The sequence below is a fragment of the Ptychodera flava genome, chromosome 9, assembly GCF_041260155.1.
Source record: "Ptychodera flava strain L36383 chromosome 9, AS_Pfla_20210202, whole genome shotgun sequence".
NCBI classification, from domain to species: Eukaryota; Metazoa; Hemichordata; class Enteropneusta; family Ptychoderidae; genus Ptychodera; species Ptychodera flava.
Window position 1 is genome coordinate 34,919,728 of NC_091936.1, and position 23,441 is coordinate 34,943,168.

General features: G+C 35.6%; 1 protein-coding gene across 2 annotated transcripts in view; it reads left to right on the forward strand.

The window, feature by feature from the left end:
- The window catches only part of LOC139140819 (scavenger receptor cysteine-rich domain-containing protein DMBT1-like), a 92,084-nt gene that overhangs the window by 61,827 nt on the left and 6,816 nt on the right, over positions 1–23,441 (forward strand). Inside the window, exons 17-33 of one of the 2 annotated variants that reach the window (XM_070710252.1) lie at positions 108–236; positions 1,086–1,274; positions 2,437–2,534; positions 3,723–3,848; positions 4,112–4,214; positions 4,515–4,723; positions 5,450–5,654; positions 6,953–7,108; positions 7,737–7,928; positions 8,193–8,234; positions 8,950–9,342; positions 16,456–16,594; positions 17,231–17,316; positions 18,244–18,741; positions 19,866–20,071; positions 21,787–21,909; positions 22,104–22,217. In XM_070710252.1, the coding sequence (XP_070566353.1) occupies positions 108–236; positions 1,086–1,274; positions 2,437–2,534; positions 3,723–3,848; positions 4,112–4,214; positions 4,515–4,723; positions 5,450–5,654; positions 6,953–7,108; positions 7,737–7,928; positions 8,193–8,234; positions 8,950–9,342; positions 16,456–16,594; positions 17,231–17,316; positions 18,244–18,741; positions 19,866–20,071; positions 21,787–21,909; positions 22,104–22,217 (3,008 nt within the window). The remainder of the gene's footprint in view (positions 1–107; positions 237–1,085; positions 1,275–2,436; positions 2,535–3,722; positions 3,849–4,111; positions 4,215–4,514; positions 4,724–5,449; positions 5,655–6,952; positions 7,109–7,736; positions 7,929–8,192; positions 8,235–8,949; positions 9,343–16,455; positions 16,595–17,230; positions 17,317–18,243; positions 18,742–19,865; positions 20,072–21,786; positions 21,910–22,103; positions 22,218–23,441) is intronic. The other variant, XM_070710253.1, reaches the window with a different exon arrangement.

A 23,441-nucleotide genomic window follows, 5' to 3' on the forward strand; every position in this document is an offset into this window, starting at 1 on the left:
CTAAACCCTTCAACTCTTTAGTTTTTCTCATTTTCTCAATTTCTCTATCCATTCCTTCATTTTGATTTTAGCTTTAATGTAATCACAAGATTTCTCATAAATTACAGGGACATCTGGCCATGCCATCCGACTGTCTGGAGGACGTCCTGATGTACCGTTTGAAGGAAGAGTGGAAGTAATGCATGGTGGAAAGTGGGGCACAATTTGTAACACCAGCTTTGATCGAGAAGAAGCACGTAAGTATCAGATGTAATTGTTACGCACACTCTGACTCCTTTCTGGAGCGAACAACATAATTTGCCCTTTGGATGGATGATTAAGCCACTGTGCAGATAATATTATATCTATTTAGCAAGAAGATTGGATTACGGATTAAGCTTTCACCCTCCAAAGCTTTTTAACAACTAGAATCAGTTGAAATAAAGTTGGTGCTATATCTGAGTGACTTAAATTGTTGGCAGGTGCAGTTTCCATGTTCTGAGTGTCTTTGTGGGTGATATCGTTAACCTTGCCAAATTATTGCTGCTATTATCATTCATTTGAATCCTGGAATGTTGTTTTGAGATTTTTGTTTTAACCTTTCCACTACAATCTTAGTTTAATTGCATTCTTCCAAATGTCCGTTTAAGGTAGTATACGCCTCAAAAGACTGACTTTTCTTCAAACTTTTCTGAAGGAATCTTTCAATCATACCTTTTCAAAATCAAGAATAAAAATCTGGGTCACTGTGCAAAATTTGGTACCAGAGAAACAAATTACCAAAGATTTACCAATATTTGAAACTCAAAATGGCCGCCATCCCTGTGTTAACTCTATGGAGAAAAATAAAATTATCAGTGTTTTGAAAAAGTAAGACTGTGAAAGTTTGTCTTACACCAAGAGCTTCAAAATGAGCTCCCACAAGTGGTAGATCAGAAAAGAATATAAAAAGTTTGAGCGTCACACAGGGTGTACAGTCATACGGTTCTGTTGATCAGATCATGGGTACAAAATTATATCACTTTCATCTTGTTTCTAGATCACACATGTTTACATCAAGTTTTTAAATTAATCTTTGTAATTTCTTTCTCATAATTTGACGACAGTTGTAGTATGTAAACAGTTGCACTACGATGATGTGCTTGAAATCAAGTCCTTTGGACCGGGTACCGGGGAGATTCATCTTGGTTATCTTGAATGCTGTGGAAATGAAGATAATATCAATGAGTGCAGACACTCGGCTTGGGGAGTTCATTCCTGTGATCATTCACAAGATGCTGGTGTTGTTTGCAGATGTGAGTGTTCAAAGCCAGTACTGAAAGTTAAAATCCGTATAGCTGATGTTCTTTTTATCACAACATTAGAATACAACTATTTTGGGACGAGTGTATGAAATGAGACAGACTGTTCAAGTTTGTTCATCAGATGCATCAGTTTCATGCCGTACAAATTGCTTTTTTAAAACAAATAATAAGTAAGATGTGAAGATTTTTGGCACATTTATTCACCATGCAATTATCCTGAAATAGTTCCAATCATTGTTTTAGGAGAGCCATGTCTTCCTTGTAGAAACCAGTCATTTATTATCCGGTATTATATCATATCAGTATATTGATGGCGCAAATACAGTGATCTGATTGGTCGAGACGCAAAAAAACTGTAGTATATTTGTGATATACAATGGCTGGCACATGCGCGAGCTCTCGGCTTGAGCAAAAATCCTTTTTTGACATTCCATGCCAGAATTTCAATATACTATTATGATATAATGCAAATAAATCACACCCAGCGACGGTATACCACTCCGTTTTGGCCCGTTCACTTCATGCATTATATGTCGTGAACTGGTCAAAATCTCATGGTATACCATCGTGGAGTGTACTGTATTGCTTAATTATTGTACTCAGAAATAAAATGTGTAACCCCCTACTTGACCTATAGGCACCCCACCTAGCTGTTGTTACTGATAATTATACTGCTGCCAGCAGCTCTTTAGCCGTTTGGTCGAACCGTTTTTTTTTTTGTATTTCTGAGAAACAGAGCTCTGAACAAGTAAATGCAAACTTCAAGAACAAGATGACCAACTCATTTATTTGTAAAATGATTACCAATTGAAATATTCTCTTTGCCTCTCAGCCTGTGTCTGTTCAAAAGATGTGACAACAATTCTGAATATTGTAATATCTAGACATCTGCATAGACATTTTTATCAACTATATGTGTGTGCGAGGAATTTTATCAGCAATTTTTGCCTGTAAAATCAAAATGGCTCAAAGTTTTTCACAAAATTTGTTTGGCATTTAATTACTCTTCACGCAACAGATGTTTGCTTAAATATGTAATTTTCCCTAAAAAAATATTTCATACTTCGATCATAGTAAAACATTTTAGAGGAAAGAAATTACAATTATACTGTGAATAAGAATTCTGACTGGGTACATGTATGTTTAATCACAGCAAATGACCATCCACAGGAAGGGGAGACACGTCTTGCAAATTCCAACCACAACTATGCAGGAAGATTAGAAATCTATCATGACCATCAGTGGGGAACTGTAAGTTTTGTTTATTGTATCAGTTTTCACCCTTATTGATAGTTCTATCACCTGGAATTCACATTTGACCTGTCCATTTTTTAGTCAAATGATGATTGTTTGTTATGTTTTTTTACATTTTTGAGCCCTCAGAAAGTTTTTTGAAAGTCTTACCTGTGTTACATTATCCATACCGTTGGTATCAAATTTATCTCAAAAGATCCTACTTGCCATCATGCCTTTTTGGTTACTTTTGTCATTTTTATCTGTAAAACCTGTAATACTTATCAAATCTGTCAGTGCGGAATATTAAGTACTACTTTGTTAGATTTCTCAGATTTAGTCTTTTGATGATTGTAGCACTTTATATTTCATGTGGCCACTGTATGGCACTGTGTACAGGCAAAATTACCGGTAGCTATGCAGGTTGATAAATAAAAGCATTGAAGTGAATGAAAATTACCTGTTGATAGTACGGCATAGGTACAGTTTATAAAATATGTGAATATGGGTTTATTTGTGTGAATTAGTGCAAAAATATACAAGACAGAATTCTCATTTTTCATGGTTGTCCAGTTTTGGGTTGACCCCTAGAGATTAGGTTGTGGGTTCTGACCTTTTCACCTTTGATTGACGTTATCATCAGAGAGCCAGGAGTAGTCTAGTATCTTAGTATAGACCTGCTTCAAGTCTTATCCTTTTGATAGTTGAACTTTAAGCAGACAAATAAATTTGCATATTAGAGGGAATTCCAATTTTCTTTCACTACAGCAGTCAACCATTTTTTTCAGTGATTGTGGTTTCAGTGGTTGTAAAATCTGCGATTATGATGTAATGAAATTTCATCAAGTCCAACTGATAGATTTAAAAAGTTAAAAATCTTGATTGGTTTCCCATAATGCAGTACCTCGCATGTTTACTTGACTTCTTTCTCGGTATTCTTCAATCATACAAAATTACCATGATGACATAAATATTTCAAAATGAGAGCCTGAGGCAAGTTTTAATGTCAAAGTTCAAAACAAGGGCAAGATTTGTTGGCTAACCATTGAGACATATAATAGTTACTCCTGGACCAGCTGTTGTGTTTGTGTAACAATGCCAATCTGCTCAGCTATCTTCCTCACCTTGGCCATATAATACAACTCCATGGTGTAGTTCCCTAGCATTAAGCCAGTTTATTAAATTATCACTCATTTCTTCTTTCAGATATGTTCCTCTGGCTGGACTGTCAAGAATGCTGAAGTAGCCTGTCGCGCACGGCTCTTCAGTTATGTCCTCATTTACCTGACATCAGAGTATGGACCAGGCACTGGAAACATTCATCTCAGTAATGTAAGTCAATGTGTGTTTATTTTAGTGTGATCACATAGCACCCAAGAACAAACCTTTGGAATACGTAAGTGTAGAACAGAAACACTGTCATTAAAATTGCTTCAATCTGAGTGCAAGCTGACATGCTCAGGTCACCAAATATGACCACTGATGTTCAAATATTATTACAAAAAAGAAAATGCCTATAGTAATGAAAACAATTATAAATTTTTACTGTAACCCAAAAAGTATAACCCAAAAGTATTGTATAATTTGCTCACCAGGTTGACTGTACTGGTACAGAACAGCAGATATCAGATTGTAGCAACGATGGATGGGGTTCCCATACTTGTACACACAGCCAAGATGTTGGTATTGAATGCTCATGTAAGTAATCTTGTTTTCCTATTCTATCCACATACATACATTCATGTTAATTCCGTCTATGTGTTCATCTGAAAATTCGTCACACACTTTAAAATTTGATTGGCTGATGTGAAACTCTGATTGCTATTAATGCTCATCCATGGTTCAGCAATAGTTTGTAAGTCACAAAAACATCACTTCATGAATGTCTAATGATTAAAAGACTCAGATGCGAACTGATTACAGAAAAGGATTTTTGCCCAACTCAGAAATATTTGTTGTATTGTAAGACTAATAGCACTCTTTCATATCGATCAACAGCTACAGCGCCCTCTATTGCCCTGGTGACTTCAACTGACAACACGATTGGCTGTGTGCAATTGACCAACAATCAAGGAAAACAAGTGTGTCTGAATGGAGCATCAGTGAACACCCTGACTGTCATCTGCAGAGAATTAGGGTTTGAAGACTATGAGAGACTGGATACTTCGTCCATGTGTTCAACAGGAAAACCAAGAGTCATGAATTTGGTGAGTGTCGTTCAGACCTGGTTTGTGATGTCAGTACGGACAGCTTTTATGTGCATCACAGCAAAGCTGATTATGTTAGACTGTTAGAATTGAACGGGAGCCCATTTTATGATGAGAATTGATGTTATATAAGGATCTGAGCAAATTTTAGCCAATGGAGATTAGATGCCTATGGAAGAGTGAAGCAACCTGTGCATAGAAACAGACAAACAAACAAATAAACAAACAAACAAACAAATATTTGTACACAATGTGGGAATGAGGAGCTGGTGCTTGAATTATTTTTCTGATTTGAGGAAAGTTTAGGACATTGTAAAGCAATCACTGGTTTTGTAATCTTTCACAGAAAATTTCATGATCAGTTTCTTCAACATGTAATGTCCACCCCAGGATTATACTCAAGTTCTGCTGAACTTGTTGCTAAGACTTCAACTTTTCTGTTTTACTGCATTTTCAAAAAAGAGTAACAATGAACAGTCACATTATGCTTTGTTTGCTAAACAATGAAAATTCCTACTTAAAATTATACCAGAGTTGTGAAGATAGCTTAAGTCACAGAAATATCCATGTTACTAAAATCTGTCACATATTTTCTATCAGCCAACAATATTAATCGTAATGTTCTACTGATAGGGCAGACTTGTCTGTCAAACAGCAGTAGTTCATTTTTCTAATAGAACAATAAAGCCATGTCTTGAAACTTTTTGTATTTTCCGTAACAAACAGGCAAGTTGTTCTGGGAATGAAGACAAACTTAGCGATTGCAGCAATTATGCTTGGAAACCTGCATCAGGAAGTCAATGCAGCAATGATAACAATGATCCTAAACTCGTCTGCATACCCAGAGCAACCACTACTATGAAACCAATGACAATACAACCCAGGATTTCAACGCAGGAACCGTCACAAGGCATATTTACAATTAATGGAGGTAAAGATTTCCCTGAAATTTGAAATAAACAGAGAAGTAGGATATTATGATGTGTTATGATGTGCAATGAAATAGATAGACAAAGACAGGGAGAGAGATAATTTGATGAGACAGATAGACAAAAGGAACAAAGAGAAAGACAGACAGGAAAAATTTGCTTGTCATATTCTAAAAAAAGGAATAAACTTACTCTGTATATTCTTCTATTCGGAAACTACTAAAATGAGAACTTAAATGTCACTATATATTTCCAAACTGAACCTTGACAATTTGTAATGAAGTTTTTTGGCAAATGTTTTTCAAAATATGACTAAACCTATTTACAGTGTGGCTGCCAGACACTGTAACTTTTGATTCACCGTTGTGACATTTTTACACTGATATTGCGTCATGTGCAATCTATGCACATTTGGTGTTCTTTAATTTTCTGAAATATTTTTAAACTGACTGAAAATATGACAAAACTTACTTTTGAGATACGTCCCTTTTGCACCAAGTCATTGATCCTTCAGTGAACTTGAAACTTTGTTACAAAGAACTATACATAGTACGTGCCTCAAAACTGAAGAACTTGCTTTTGCTCAAACTTTCTTCAACGAAACTTTCTACCATACTCTTACAATATCATGGATAACAATCAAAGTTAGCTTAGTAGTTGAGTAACACCTAACATTTACTATCATCTACAATTTATTATGGTTATCATGCATTTTCAATTGCTGCTCCATTGTTATGGAATAAGTTTTCTTTTGATGCTCGATCCACTCCCTTAGTTGGTCTTGTGAGTCTTTTAAATATCGTCTATCATTTTAGGCAGCGTAGTTTATCTGCAATGTTTTATTGTGTAATTTAAAGAGCATTGAGATGCAGTGTAGTGTGTTTTTTAAGAAACAAATATTATTATTATTATTATTATTTATTATTACTGATATTTGAAATTCAAAATGGTCACCATCTCAGTGTTAGCTCTTTGGGAAATTTCAAAATTTTGGATTTTTGTAAAACTAAGAGGATGAAATTTTTTTTACTCCAAGAGCCGTAAAATGGGCCGCTACATGAGTGGTAGATCTGAAAAGAATTGTAAAAATTTGAGAATCCAAATACCTGTCCTCAGGGTGCATTCTACCTTGATCCAAAATCCTTTTCCTTTAAAGACCAAGTGAATGCACCATTTGTCAGAGTTAACTGTCAAAGTCTTGCATTTTTTTCTTTCACCTCATAGTTCACCTTTTACAGAGTTCACTCTCACATATGAACACAGAGCACAGTTTGATAATCATTGTTCATGTCTCCGGTAGAATGTAGTGGAATTGACGGAGTTGAGACCTACAGAGTCGTTGACAGAGTGGCTTTGGTTTGGTCACCAAATTATCCCAAATCCTATCCCAACAACCTGGACTGCGTTTGGACAGTTCACTTGACACCAGGAGGGAGAATTGACATTCAGTTTGAAGGTGAGAGATGTCTATGGCCAATAGCGGTAAAAACTGACCTAGCAGGTGACCTTCAATTGGCTCTTGTTCAAAATGTTTTTTGTCCTGGCTCACTGTTGTGAAATTAAATGAAAAGAATCTGAATTGAAGAAAATTGCAGTTTGCCATAGCTAAAAATTAATTTCTCAAGGCAACCTCAAACCAATCCTTTCTTCTCATGCTTGCATGAGGTAAAAAAGTACATACATTGTGAATTTATGTATAATACAGAAAAGGGTCAATACGACCGGAAAATAAGGGTCGAATATATGCATGGTCACCCGTTCATTCAGTATCTTTCAACATGTCAAACAATTTAAGTAGTATCTCGTATCAAACAAAATTCATGAAAACTGGCCGACTTTGTCCCTTTGATGGTTTACAGATTGCAGAAATTTCACACACCAAATGTTTTAGAAAACATACTTGGGATTTCTTGGCCTATTTTTGCTGGAACTCAATGTTTATCAGTGTTTTTGCTATGGCTGGTACCCTTGTCAATGTTACTAGAGTTCCCTTGTGGATATCAGTGCAATCTTACAAGGGGATGGTAACAGGGTTTGCCGACCCAAATGTTAAACAAGTATTTTTGACTGTTTAACTCTTGTAGCATTGCACACTGAAGCAAATGATGAACTGGTTATACGAGATGGTCAGCATGAGGTCTCCCCAGTGCTACAGAGATACATTGGAATCCATTTTCCTGATCCAGTAACTACAAACGGACCAGATATGTATATCTCCTTTAAAAGTGATAGCTTCCTATCCTATACTGGTTTTAAACTCCACCTATCTGTAGATGGTAAGTAGTACTACAGTTCCTTGCAGAATATTGTATCCCACAGGTTGCAAGACATACAGCTCAAAACATCCTTTGGTTCCTAAGAGAATCACTCGAAATCAATTTGGAATCTACAGGTGAACTGTGAAAGAATTAAGGCAGAAAAAATATGAGAGGATTACAGAAACAGAAAAGCTAGACAATGTAAGAAATTAACACGTGAAAGTAAAGTGACTGAATGCTGGTATTTTTGTCTTTGACTCAGTACAATTTCTTTTCATGTAGGTGATCCATTGCCGGTCATACACACTGGACAAGTCAGACAACGTAAGTTGGATTCTGGTTTGTTTATCAGTAACCTAGTCAAATTTAGACCAACAGAAATCAGTCCACAACAACTATTGCCCCCAGTGTCGACATGAAAGTAGTCAGCTGTCTCTCAGAGCTTTTTCCTTTTAATTGCATGATTGTATTTCAAACTCTCCACGGGACAGAGGTACATGTACAGCTTTGAAATAGACTGTGTTTGTTGCACATCTACTGAGTGAATGATGACCATCAAATGATATGAACAATGAGGTCTTAAAATTTGGCTCATGAGGGCTGAATAAAGGGCTGTCAAATTATTGATTACCTGAATTCAGCAATAGTGCTATTTCGTAAAGAAAATTGGCATCTTGAAATAATTGTTTGTCTCATTTCTACATGTATACACCAGGACAAATACCTTTTTCACTTTTTTCTGCATATAGGGAGTGTTGAGCTGGAAAAGGATCAATTATAAAGTGACAAACTAGTAAGGGCAAGGAAGGGCAAAGGAGGTCATTATCAATTTCAAAGAAAGGAAATTGATGTAGCGTTGGCAGAAAAAGTGTGATTCAACTTGAAACATTTTCTCGGTTGCATAGGCATTGTACTCTGGTTAAGGACAAGCCCGATCCAGTTGAAATGCTGTGTGGGTTTGTTAAAAAATTCTGTGTTGTGTTGTGCAAGTGACTGAGAATGCTGATACTGATATACATTGTATGCTGTTGTCACACAGAGTGCTGCACATCTACTTCTGAAGAGCCCTTAGAAGATACTTTTGATGCAGCTTCAGGATTGATAAAGTCGCCCAACTACCCACAGAGGTATCCCAGCAGTCTCTCCTGTGGCTGGATGATCAAACTTGCTGAAGGCTCCAAGGTCCAGGTATCGTTTGAAAGCATGGCAATACAAGACGACAAGCTGACCATCTACGACGGAAATAGCCTTGATCCTGACACCATCCTGGGAGAATACCAATACTCCAGTAGAATTGACAATTCGAAGAGAAGACGGCGATCAGATGATTTAGAAGGTGTGACAGCGTCCAGAAATGTCGCTGTTCTGATATTCACAACCAATTCTAACAATGAAGACTCTGGATTTCAAAGCAAATACGAAGAATATACAGGTACCAGTAATGAGTCTCCAATTTGTATGTCATGCACAATTTTTAGCTACTATAGACTATAGTCTATAGAAGCTATGGGATGGGTATCCGTCCGGCGTCCGTCGTCAGTCTGTATGTATGTATGTATGTATGTATGTATGTATGTATGTCCGTTTGTGAGGCGTCCGTCCACTCAAATATCTTGAGAACCGCAGTACTTACTGATTTGATATTTGTTGTGTAGATGAAAAATATGATTTTGAGAAACTACTTTTTTTATTTTTTGATATTGTTGAAAATAGGCAAATTAATGCCAAAAAGGTGTTTTTGGTAAAAATCTTCTTCTTCATAACCGCTGGTCAGACAGCTTTGTTATTTGGTATACAGGTTCCTAGGGATAACCCAACTTAGATTTGTTCAAATTGTGATGAAATATGCAAATGTGTATTTTTAAGGAATTTTTTTGTCATTTTGGTCAAAATTTAACTTACATTGTATGTAATTCTTGTACTGTATAAACCCTATCAATTCACCCAGAAAAAAATAATTAATATGATTTTAAATAATTGAATTAATTAGGAAATCATCAAAGCCAAAATAATTTTAGTGTGGAATTATCAGAAAGTTCAACACTTTTTGACAGTTCATAGTGAAATGCTTACCATCTTGGAGGATTAAAACATGTATAGGCAACTTTCCTGAATCCCAACTTTGATATAATCTGAACCACCATTTATGTTATCTAAAAGAAATTGCTCATAATAGTTTGTCATGATAGAGTGGTCAAATAAATAGAGATAGAGAAAGTTCTAATTTCCATTTATGGTTGACTTGGTAAAGATAAAATAAGATTACTTTTTGAGGAAAAAAATAGAGTGGTCAATTAAAAGAGTGGTCAAAATGATAGGGTTTTTATATAGTAAAGCTGGGCTGTAAGATTCCTCGTGCTATTTATAGCAATATGCAATCTGTGTAAACAGTGCAATGAAAGTGTAACATGATTCCTTATAATGCTTTGGATGACCTTGAACTTCTTAAGTTACAAACATTTGTCTCTTCAGTGTCTTTCTCTGAGTATTAGGCGAGCGGCAGACTCACCTATTTTTCACACTTAATGTACCCACCTTACATACGGCCACATCATATGTCATTTGAAAGCTTATTATCTCTACTTCAAGAATATTGACGATGTGGAGCTGCCAAGTAGGGCCATACCTCTCTAATTTGCATAATTTACACGGGTATTCAATTTACATAAATGCGATATAAAATTAGAAATTTCATTGTTAACTACTCTAAACATACTTTTAAACTATCGAGTGATATATCAAATGAAAGGTATTTGCCTGTAGAATACAACATGGATATTCAAAGAGATATTTAAATTGATTTCACTGAAATATTTCCATATTTATTGTGAAAAAATTATTTTCTCCTTTTGAATAACAATATTTTAAAAATGTTAACACATGCAGCCACATCAAACAGCCACATCATACGTCATTTGAAAGCTTATTATCTCTACTTTATGAAAATGGACAATATTGAGCTGTATAGAGGGCCATAGCCCCTAATTTACATAATTTACACGGGGGCCCAATTTGCATAAATGCGATGTAAAATCATAAATTTACTGTTAACTTCTCTAAACATACTTTTAAACTATCGAGTGATATATCAAATTGAAGGTATTTGCATGTAGAATACAACTTTGATATCCAAAGACATATTTAAATTGATTCCATTGAAGTATTTTCATATTTATATTGAAAAAATATTTTCCATTTTTGAATAACAATATTTTAAAAATTTTAATGCATACAGCCACATCATACAGCCACATCATACGTCATTTGAAAGCTTATTATCTGCACTTCACGAAAATTGACAATGTTGAGCTGTCAAGTGCGGTCATAGCTCCTAATTTGCATAATTCACATGGGTACGCAAACTACAGAAATTTGATATAAAATTAGGTATTTATTAACTACTCTATGCATAATTTAAACTGTCAAGTGATATATCAAATGAAAGGTATTTGCATGTACAATACAAAATAGATACCCAAAGAGATATTAAAAATGATTTTGTTGAATTCTTTACATAATTATATCGAAAAATATATTTTCCCCTTTTGAATATCGATATTTAAATAATTTTTACACATAAAACTACATCATACAGCCACATTATACGTCAGTTGAAAGCCTATTGCCTCTGCTTCATGAAACTTGACGATATGCAGCTGCAAAATACAGCCGTAATTCTTTAATTTGCATAATGCACACGAGTACCTAATTTGCATGAGTCCGATATAAAAATATAAAAATCCATTGTTATGTAGTCTTCACTTACTTTTCAACTATCGAGTGATATATCAAATGAAAGGTATTGGCATGTAGAATAGAATATGAATTCAAAACACGTATCTTAAATATTCTTATTGAATATTTTTATTCAAATCGCGATATCTTGACTTATTTTTAATATGCATAAAATTGTGTAGTAAATTCGAATAATGCCCGCACTATGCAAAATAAGAATAAAATATATACAAAATAAGAATAATTTAGCTACACACAGAACAAATATCGCTCTGACTGAGATTCAGAGACAATATATGACTTTCATTGGAATCCAGCACGAGCTTAATAAATTCATATCAAACATAAAAATTGCATCCTACTCTGAACTGTTGAAAGCTCTTCTCAAAAAATCACATCTTTAGACCTCATTATCTGTGAAGGTCATCGATGCATCAAATTAACATTTTCGACTTAAGAACACACACGCACAACCAACAGATACCAGATTCCAGTTTATGCTATCAAACGGCAATATTCAAAGATTTGTGAAAGGCGAAATATTACAATACATTAGAACAATTATGCCACAACAATACGATACAAAATGCAAGATTTTTTTGAGATGAAAGTAATCAAGTATAAATAAAGAGTAAAAGTAATTCTAGATCTTGTTTGATTATTACTAACTTTAGAACAATCGGATGACATTTAATTGTTATTCGATTTTCATTGAATTGCCTTCGAAACCTTGGAATCGCAAAAAGTAAAAGGGAACCAAAACATTTTCAGGTCCCCTATAGGCAGATCAAAACTTTCAAGTTTCCTCCTACTATCCCTCAAAATTTCGATTCCACCCCGAATTCCTCCGCCCCTCACCACCATTATTTGTGAACGTAGCCTAATCACATACATATGAAACAGAAATATAAGCGTTACACCTATGCCAAACAAAACCTACAACAGCTCGATCTCCGATTCACTTGAGCATCCAAAAACACAACCAGACCGAAATGGTAGACATTCTATAGCTTCCTTACTTGAACAAACTTAACTTCAGTGAAACAACGTGATCAAATACTGCACACGTTTCACCAACCGAAAATGAATTTTAAGTGACTGATGAAGACAACTCTATTCTCGAAAGGTAGCATCAAAGGATTGCAGTGTTACAGTAGTCTTTCCACTCCAGTGCGGGTTCAGGGCAGGATACGTAGATTAGGGGTACGTCTCACTGCAAATCAACACTTTACAGAAAACCGCCAAACATAACATACACAAAATTCAAACAAGAATAAGATATGAACGATGTGTGGAGTTTGCTTTCTCTTATTACATGTCACCAGTTGTGTCTGCTGTCAAATTAATCTTCCATGCACAAGGCAGCTATAACTGTGGCAACCATTTTACTCATGACAAAACTGTTTCAGAAGAGGATGATGAATTTGTAGAATTACTAGATGAACTGGAAATGCATGACACTGTATCGGCATGAATGACTTGGATCATGAATTATGCCATAACTTTGACTACAGCTTACTCTCACATATTGTTTCGGCTACAGAGTTACTTTTCAACAACTACACTAGTGTCGTTGGGGATCTTTCTTTATGTTTGGACTTAATAGTAATTAGTGATATTTTCCCAACACATCTTTAGGAAAAAATGTCGGCGTTCAAATCATTAACCATATATGTTAAAAATATAGTCAAAAGTAGTTAAACAGTTTAAATTCACTCGGATGGAAATAAGTACAGCAATGGTGTAAAGTAACGTCATGCAAGTGCAAGCAATAGATCATTATGGGTTCTCTATGATTGTGTCATATGAATGATGAAGATATGACATCAGCAGGATTAGTTTATAACAATTAATATACAGCAAAGAAAAAACATCATCAAAATCTCCTAGGTGTTTGTCAGTTATTTACCAAGGCGAGTGTTTCGGGGATTTGAAAACAATACAGTCAACTGCCTTAGTTCGCCAAGCAGTACTGATCAGATGCCACCTGGTATATATAATATATATATATATATATATATATATATATATATATATATATATATATATATATATATATATATTTTAGTCCTGTTGCCTTGGTTACAAAATTACAAGAACATGTTGGCATACTTGAGTAACATTAAAAGGTTTTCATATGCTGTGAATGGGTACACTCTCTGACCTATAAAAACTATACATCGGTATCGGATAATAATGCAGAAAAATAGAGCTATTCATATGTTTTGAAACATACATTAAACCAACAAAATATTCATTTCCAGACCTCATTTCAGTTGTTGTTCTCCGTGTTCTATGCACTCTTCGCTTATCAAAATGCATGTGGTTGCATTGATACTGCTGTTAAATTTTTAAAATACCGTTGTTCCAAAGGGGAAAATAACTTTTTTCACTACAAATATGAAAATATTTCCGTAAAACCAGTTTGTATATCTCTTTGGATGTCAATTTTGTTTTTTACATGCAAATACTTTTCATTTGAAATATCACTCGATAGTTTAGAAGCATGTTTAGAATAGTCAATGAATTTTCTAATTTTATATTGCAGTTATGCAAATTGCTTACCGGTGTAAATCATGCAAATTTAGGGATACGGCCTTACTTGATAGTTCAACATTGTCAGTTTTCTTGAATAAGAGATAATAAGCTTTAAAATGACATATGATGTGGCTGTATGATGTGGCTGTATGTGATGAAATATTTATATTATTGTTATTCAAAAGGGGTAAGTATTATTTTCAATATATATATGAAAATATTGCTGTGAAACCAATTTAAATATCTCTTTCGATATCTATTTCATATTCTACATGCAAACACCTTCCATTTGATATGTCACTCGATAGTTTAAAAGTATGTTTAGTGTAGTGAACAATGAATATGTAATTTATATTGCATGGATGCAAATTGGATACCCTTGTAAATTATGCAAATTAGGGGCTATGGCCGTAGTTGACAATTCAACATTGTTCATTTTCATAAAGAAGAGATAATATGCTTTCAAATGATGTATGATGTAGCTGTATGTTGTGGCTGTATGTGTTAAAATGTTTAAAATTTTGATATTCAAGAGAGGAAAATATAATTTTCAATATAAATATGAAAATATTTCAGTGAAATCAATTTAAACATGTCTTTGGATACCAAAGTTGTATTCTACATGCAAGTACCTTTCATTTGATATATCACTCGATAGTATAAAAGTATGTTTAGAGTAGTTAATAGTGAATTTTCTAATTTTATATCGCTAATTGCAAATTGGGTACCCGTGTGAATTATGCAAATTTGGGGGTTATGGCCCAATGTGGTAGCTTCAACTTGTCAATTTTCTTAAAGTAGAGATAATAAGCTTTCAAATGATGTATGATGTGGCTGTGTGCTGTGGCTGTATGTGTTAAAATTTTTAAAATACTGTTATTCAAAAGGGGAAAATATTGTTTTCCATATAAACATGAAAATATTTCAGTGAAATCAATTTTAATATCTCTTTTAATATCCATTTTGTATTCTACATGGCAAGGCTTTTCATTTGATACATCACTCGATAGTTTAAACGTATCGCTAGAGAAGTTATCAATAAATGTCAAATATTATATCACATTTATGCAAATTGGGTACCCTTGTTAATTATGCAAATTAGGAGGTTATGGCCCTACTTGGCAGCTCCACATCGTCAATTTTCTTAAAGTAGAGATAATAAGCTTTCAAATGACGTATGATGTGGCCGTATGTAAGCTGGGTACATTAAACTCCTAAACTAAGGCCCTTTTTGTGGATTCGCCGCTCGCCTATATGTACAGTCTCAACTTATTCAACAGAACTTACTTACAATGTTAATTTGAAAGTTAAAATGTGCTTGGTTAATAATGAAAATACTGATATTAAAAGATAACCCGCTCAAGATTCTTTATAAGCTGACAGATATGCTGTTTTATTACGACGTAAATCTTGATTTAAGCAAGTCTTGTTTACGTTAATTAGAATGTAATTAACTCTCGTTTATTGCTATTATAGACTAATATAGTCTTGAATCTCATGAAATATGCAAATCTGTATTTTACGGAATTTTTTTCCATTTTTGGTCAGGCCATCCTGAAATGAGCTATCAAAGATATCCACCTTCATCAATACGTGTGTCACAAAAGGTTATTCTCTACATAACACAGCAGAGCTCTGTCAACTGTTGAGTCGATTGTTTTTTTCGAAACCGCTGGTCAGACAGCTTCAATATTTGATTACATGTCCCTAGGATGACCTTAGTGAGATTGTTTCATACAGTCAGGAAATACTTAATTTTGTATCCATGTCTATAGTAGCTTCAGGGACTTTGGCCCTATTTTTAAATCTTCTCGCAAAATTCTGTGTCCTCAGATTTTTTTTGACTGTTCATCCTCGAATGATTCTGCTCAACACGATTTGTTGTTCAATACATAACATGAGTATCAAACATTGATCAACTGGGCTGCAAAAGATAATGTTCAAGCTATAATAATTGTATTTTACTCATACCCATCAATTAACACATACTTCGGTTCAAGGGGTACTGAAGATTGGGTTGGATTGGACTCCATACCACATGCCTCTGTCTATACTTTAGTCATTGTCCCAGACATGGCCAAACCAATGTCAAATGGCACAAGGATAAAGTGCTGTTGGTTATCTAACTCAAGCACAGGTACAAAGAGATATTATAGAAAGGAGAAAGACATTTTCCTAAGTCTTACTTGCGTTTTATTTTTCTCTTTCATAAAGGTTCTCATATAGAGCTGAATGCTACTTATGCACAAATGTTGACCTTTTTTTTCCATAGATGGCAAAACACCTGTACCTGTAGCACCACCTTCAGACAACTTGACTGGTGCAATTGTTGGCTCTATTATCTGCGTCATTGCAATTGTTGTAGTAGTAATTCTGTTCATCTTTGGATACAAATACTACAAACAGAAAAGGTTCGTGTTCATTTCTCATGAATACCTTGACACAAATTTAATGTCTGTTATTAAAATTAAAGAAGATGTTCTTTTATTTTTTTTTATTTCTTCACTTAGGGACCGTGGATAATTAAAACATGCGCACGGTAAACGCACCTGGCCTCAACCCCCTCCCCCTCCCCTAAACGAAAGTTTGGAAGTGCGAAAATCCAACCAGGTCTCATTCTGTATCAGTAATTATGTCGCTATAAAATCATGTGTACGCAATCATTCCCCATACAATCTTTGTTCACTGCCAACTTGACAATGACACAACCAACAAAATGAAAAATGAATTGGAACAGTGTATCCAAAATGATTGTTACATTATTTTACTCGTACCTGAAGCACATGTATGTCAAAAATGGTGTAGCACCAGTGCCGCACTGGCCTGGTACACACCAAACAATATAATGCAATATTTTGCGATACATGTAAAAACGTGTAGCGAGATGTTGCAATATGAAAAACGTGTAGAGAGATTTTTTATGCACATGGTAACTGAAATACATCCAAACCCCCTCCCCTCTAAACACAGAAATTGCGTTTACCATGTGTGTGTTATAATTATCTACGGCCCCTTACAGTGCCTTGTTTTTTTGTTTGTGCAAGTAGTTCTCAGAGAGGTGGCAGATATCAAGAGCAAGTTAATTCAGCATCCAGCATTAATGTGAATGACCCCATGTATGCTGAAATTCAAGGTGAGTTTATTCAAAATTAAATCAGTTTGATTATGATATTGAAAATAGTGCACAATGTAAGTCTTCTTGTCAAATATTATTTCGTACTAGACTGCTATCAAAGACATCATCCTCTGTAGCGAATGTGATCTTTTCTTTCATCAACAATATTTCCTTAATCTGTAGTCCCGAGTGGTGGTTTGTTTAAAGGTTGGGTACATGTAGAAAAAGAGAACTCTGGCGGTGGCACTCATAGAAAAACTGGTTACCTATGCCTGTTAGTCCCCGTGGACTAAGTCCAGGGGGGAACTTGTAGTATGCTTCATCTGTCCGTCCATCAGTCTGTCCATCTGTCCGTCCATGAAGATATCTCAGACATGCCTGGCCCAATTGCTTTCAAACTTTATGCACGTTGATTTATTTTATGATACAATCCACAATGGCTGCCAAGTGGCTATTTTCTTGCAATTTTTTTTATGTCCAGCACCATTACTAAGACATGCCTTGACAGATTTCTTTTAAACTTGGCACAAGGACAACAGGCTATGACTTACATACACTTATCAAAAGTCTTCTTGATACGATCCAATATGGCCACCGGTGGCCATTTTCTTGCAATTTTTTCATGTCCAGATAGCCATTAACTAAATTCTGCCATGACTGATCTCTTTTAAACTTGGCACATAAGGACTACACCCTATCAACTTACATGTGCACATCAAATTCCTTCATGATACAATCCAATAAGGCTGCCTGGCAGCCATTATGTTTTTTTACATGCTCACTCCAAGGTGATAGGTGTGTAGATCAAAAATTCTTCAGAGAGACATGCATTTCTATGAAAAAGTGACGAGTTTTAGAATCTTGTTTCTGCTTGAACCACAGTAATAAGCAGTCAACTTTCAGCATTTATTGACAACTTTTGAATTATCTTTCTTTGAAATATAGATGACAGAGAGGCACCGCCAGCATATGCTGAAATCAACCAGCATACCAGTACAGTGGTAATCCAAGATGGCCAAACAGTTTCTTTTGTTAATAATCGGTATTCTGTTGCTCCCTCGGCACCGCCACCACCCGCACCGCAAGCAACTGATGCCAATGGCCACGTGGTACATCACTTTTACGGTACGAAGACGGTAGCTCTGCCAGATGAGAGAGGCTACGAGACCCCCAAGCCAACCCAGCCTAGCCAGTATGAGAGACCACATGCGTATGATTCTCTCAGGGACAGTGGCAAGTATGAGACCCCTCAGCCAACTCACCGTAGTCAGTATGAAAGACCCCATGCAAACTCTCAGCTTGACAGCAACAAATACGAAACCATGAAGCCCGGGATTGCTGTCGGAGCAACAGAACGTGATGGAAGTGATTCAGATATCAAGAAAGGAGCCTATGTAAATTTACCCCCTGAATCAGACAAACCTAAAGGATTTCAAGATTGTGGTAAGTTATGAGTGATTTCGAGACAGTGCTTGAAAATCTTGGTCTTTGAAGCTGTCCAATGCCACTCACTTTGTCACTGTATGTCTTGGAATGGAAATAGAAATCCACTTGTCACTTTCATCCCATAATGTACGATCTTTAAGGGTTTTATTGCTCACATGAATATAATCATTAGAGTTGTTGTGCACTTCCATCTGTTTCTCTGTTGGTTTTATCTACCTTCTCCATTTCTTCTCTTCAATCAGTATTTTTGAGAGTTGATCTAAAATCAAAGCTCAGTACATCCCAATGACTGCCTTCAAGTTGACAAAATAACATCAAAACTGGTCCTGACCAATAATCATTATCCACTCAAAGTAGAACGTTGCCCTATCTGATATCTACCATTTACAACATTATGTTTGACCATCCAGCATGAACCATTAACCATCAGAATCGGTCCAAACTTGTCAAAGTTTTGAGTATTGCAATTCAATAATAACTTCTTATCATCATTAAGTGTCCTGTCACTCATCATTTGAGTTCCAGAAATCTTGTATTGCCCCACAATATCTCCACATCCATATAGTCGTCATGGTACTATTATACCTGCACAATTTGGTTTATTCTATACATGAACTTTATGGAAGGGGAATCGTGGTGAAGTTTACTTAAATATACTGCCCTCGACAAAAAACTTGCCAATGTGTAATCAAGAATTCTGAAAAGTCAGTCCAGTTTACCTTGTTTTTTGTATTCTTATTTTCCCTAGAAAGGAAAATTGCTCACTATTTCACAATATTTCATAATGTTTGGGTTGTCACTTACCTTCAATGGTTTTTTCTATGTTTACCGATCTGTACACCAACTCCAAAAAGCTGCTGCACTCCATGCACCTCATAACGTAGTCCTTGTAGTCGATAATTGTGTATACATTTCCATCAAATCTCTTTTCCATGTTTCACACTTTCATGGTTCACATCTAATCATAACATTACAGCCTGTTTTTGTGGTCTGTCATATCCAACTGATCTGTCCAACTGATCTGTCCATTGTTTCAGCTTTCACCACTGAGGCTTCAGGTGGACCCTAGTCAATGGTTTGCCTGTTTAATGTTAATTTTTAATTATTGATATCATTATCAGACAAAAGGGTGTATGGATTCTTGCTTGAACTTGAGTTAGAAGACTGTGCAGACAATTTTGCAGCCAAAGGCATTAAATATGACCAGCTGTTGAGTCTACATGAGCGTGATCTCAGTGACCTTGGCATTGCCATGGGAGACAGGAAAAAAATCAAGAAGAAGATTAAAAAGCTCAAGAGAGAAACAAAGACAGATTCAATGATGGAGGTAGGAATCTCAGAGTGTGCATGCCCAGCTTGCAATGTAATAAAAGACATGTAGGTATTGTGTGTCCCATTCTTTGAACAAACAGCTTTGAAACACAGATGCAGGAATAAAAATGGAGCACAAGTCCAAAGTGTTGAAAGTCAAAAAGCATCTGAGTGTCGTATGACTAGATGCATGCTGTAGTGTGCCACCATTTTGATTGACACTGCTCTTAGTTTATTGTACAATATATCATTCAAGTATATGTATAATGCAGAATATAGATCACATAAAGTATTGCATTTGTTTCCTTATGACTCTTGCATTGCAACCAGTTGCTAGTACCACAGCAGCTGTCTAGTCTATTTTGTTCGAAACCATTCCTGTCCTAAAAGTACACCCCTAGCTGGTAATAAGGAGCAAGCTCGTTTATGACACAACCACAGCCGTTAAAATGTGTCCTTTGACTTTTGATCTCTTGTCCTTGTTTCTGCCATCAATTCAGCCATATCAAAATTTTGCCAAATGCGCTGTGACAGTACAGATCACTGAAATGACACTATTCTCCCACCCTATAAAAGAAGACTGCTGAATCAATGAAAATGGCCAATGTTACAACTGGGAAGCAATTCGTCATGCAAATATGAAGGCATTGAATCAGTACACTGTAACATAATTATTCAAAGTAACTTCCGTCAACAAATCTCTCTTTACTGTTGTCCTTGTCATCTCTGCCACAGTCAATTCATTTTCTACCACTGTCATGACACTGGTATTGTAACTCCAACACATGGCTGCTGCAAATGCAGCACTCTAATTATGATATTTTACTGTCTGGGCTTGTCAAGCTCATTGGCTGTTTTTGTACTTTATAGTGAAGCAATACAATATCAACAGCACACTGATGCAATGGCAAAGGGATACTTGTACCATATATCACTGTGACATCATTTGTTTCTTGTACAACTTGAATGTAATTGAAGGGATCTAGCAGCAGTACAACTGGGTGCGATCCAAAGTGATGCTTTTAACAATACTTTTATTGTGTCAAGTTGAATGTAAATGAAGCAATGTGGCTGCAATGCGACCTTGATCCAAAGGAATGCTTTGTGCAATACTTGTATTTTATATCACATCATTTGTTTCTTGCACAAGTTGAATGTAAGTGAAGCGATCTAGCTGCAATGCGACCGTGATGCAATGGAATGCTTTGTGCGATGCTTGTACTGTAATTATGGCAATTGTTCCTTGCACAAGATAGGTATATTGCTAGTTCGGGTCCGTAGGTCTTCCACAAAATAATCTGTAATTTGACTTTCAATTCTCTGCTTTTTGTAAGATTTTACAACTTGGTTGCTTGCTTTTGAGCTTTAAGAATATTTCTTTTTTTGTGCACAACACTGTTCCTTAAAACGTGCACAGCTGCAGGTTCTTGACAGGCATCAAAAGGACTTATAGTTTGAATTCTGGTCCAATGAATTCTTATTCAGGCATGCGTCTTTTAAGAAGCTCTTCAGAATACTTGTTAGTCATATTTTGAAAATTTGCTTTCTGTTGCCAGAATCTAATGAGCGAAATTTCTCATATCTCAAAAATGTTTATGAAGAGGTGTTCTTTTTTGAAGTGTTTATTATGTATTGTGCTCAATATCTGCCTGAATCAGTGCACAAAGTTTTAGAATGACTTTCCAGGATGATCACAATTCAACAAAAAAGCTTTGTTTCCACCGGATACAGGCTGGAAACCATGGACATGAAGACAGTCCCAAGACAATTGTGGTACAAGGCAAAAAACGTGAAACTAATGATTACGAAACTCCGTACCCTGAAGGAAGACCCTCCAGCAGGACCATGCTCACGGTACACGCTGATAATATCTGCTTAACTCTTGGTGTATATATTATATATAAAGGAAGTGTGTAGGTTGTGGGGATGTTCACGCTATAATTCACACACACACACTTATTAAATGCACACCACTAAGTCTTGTAAAGTAATGTCATTCACACTGCATGTTCTTGTATTGTTCTAACTCTTGCTAACTTGTCTCCCAGCGTCATAACGTCGGTGAACCACCAGTATTGCATGATTACACAGATGAACCATGGGTATTGCATCGTTCATCTGTTCAAGTCAAGCCTCCTGATGTCACATCACAGTGTATTGAGGTAGTGCCAGTTACGTACATGTTACATTGATGCACCTTAAAATGCTTATTAGAAGCCGCATCCCGCCTTGGCAACAATGTGCCTTGACACAGAAAGTACAAGTTTTCTTCCTCTATGAAATTGTAAATTTTTCTCTTTCATAATCAAGAATGTAGAAATAAAACTCGAGGTTCAGCAAGTAACTATTGTATTAGTGAATCAAAGTACAGTATATTTCACTTAAAATTTACCAATGTGTGAAATTCAAAATGGCCATTATACCCTCTACATTAATTCTGTGGAGAAAATTGAAGTTTGCATTTTCGCAAAACCAAGACAAGAAAAACTTACTTTGTAATACCTCTTTGGTCTGCTGTTTGGGCTGTTTTGAATTGAATGGGTGGATGTTCTTCAAAAATGTTGTTTTGTAATTATGTTTGTCCAATGGAAGTCAAATTTTAATTGTAAATTCCTAAAGATGCCCTCACATTGTTTTGTTAAAACGGTGACGAAATTTGCATATGTCAACTTTTGGGGCCAATTCACTCATTTTTTGTCAAAATGTAGTTTTACTTATACTGTACCACCGATCTGTGAGGCATTGAAATTCAAATTGTAGCTTCTTCGGCCCTTTATTGAAAAATTGCATACAGTTTGAAAACAGTTCTCAAGTTTTGCTAGATTTTTACGATAAATTTTCTCTGAAATAATTTGCGGACAAATTTTATGGATTTGGTAGTTTAATTATGGATGCCCTTATTTGGTTGTGTTGAAATTAGCCTAAGTTTTCAGTTAAATTTCTTACTGTGAGAAAACCGCAAAGCTGCATTAGCTGCTAGGTTGCTTGTATTTCAATTATAGTGATTAACTTTGATAATAGAAATACCACAGATATATGATGTCATACAAATATCGATGAGTTACATCTATCGAGAACTTTACACTTTCATGTTGCCGTGAGAAGAGGATAAAGCAGGCAAGAAGTGACTTGCTGACTACACAAGTCTAACAAGTACCATGTAAAGCTTTTCTAAGCTGCAGCTGACCCAAAGCAGGGAATTGAAATTGCAAGCATGATAAAATATAAATGTTCCGTCTTCATCCTGTAATTTGTAGGAGCTGTCTTTGCTATTACAGGAGCGAGCATCAGAGAGCAAGCTATCCCTTTGGTACAGTAGTGTATCACATACAACACAATGGGTAGTTGGTGGTGGTTTGACTTTTTTTATAAAAGGGTATGACTTG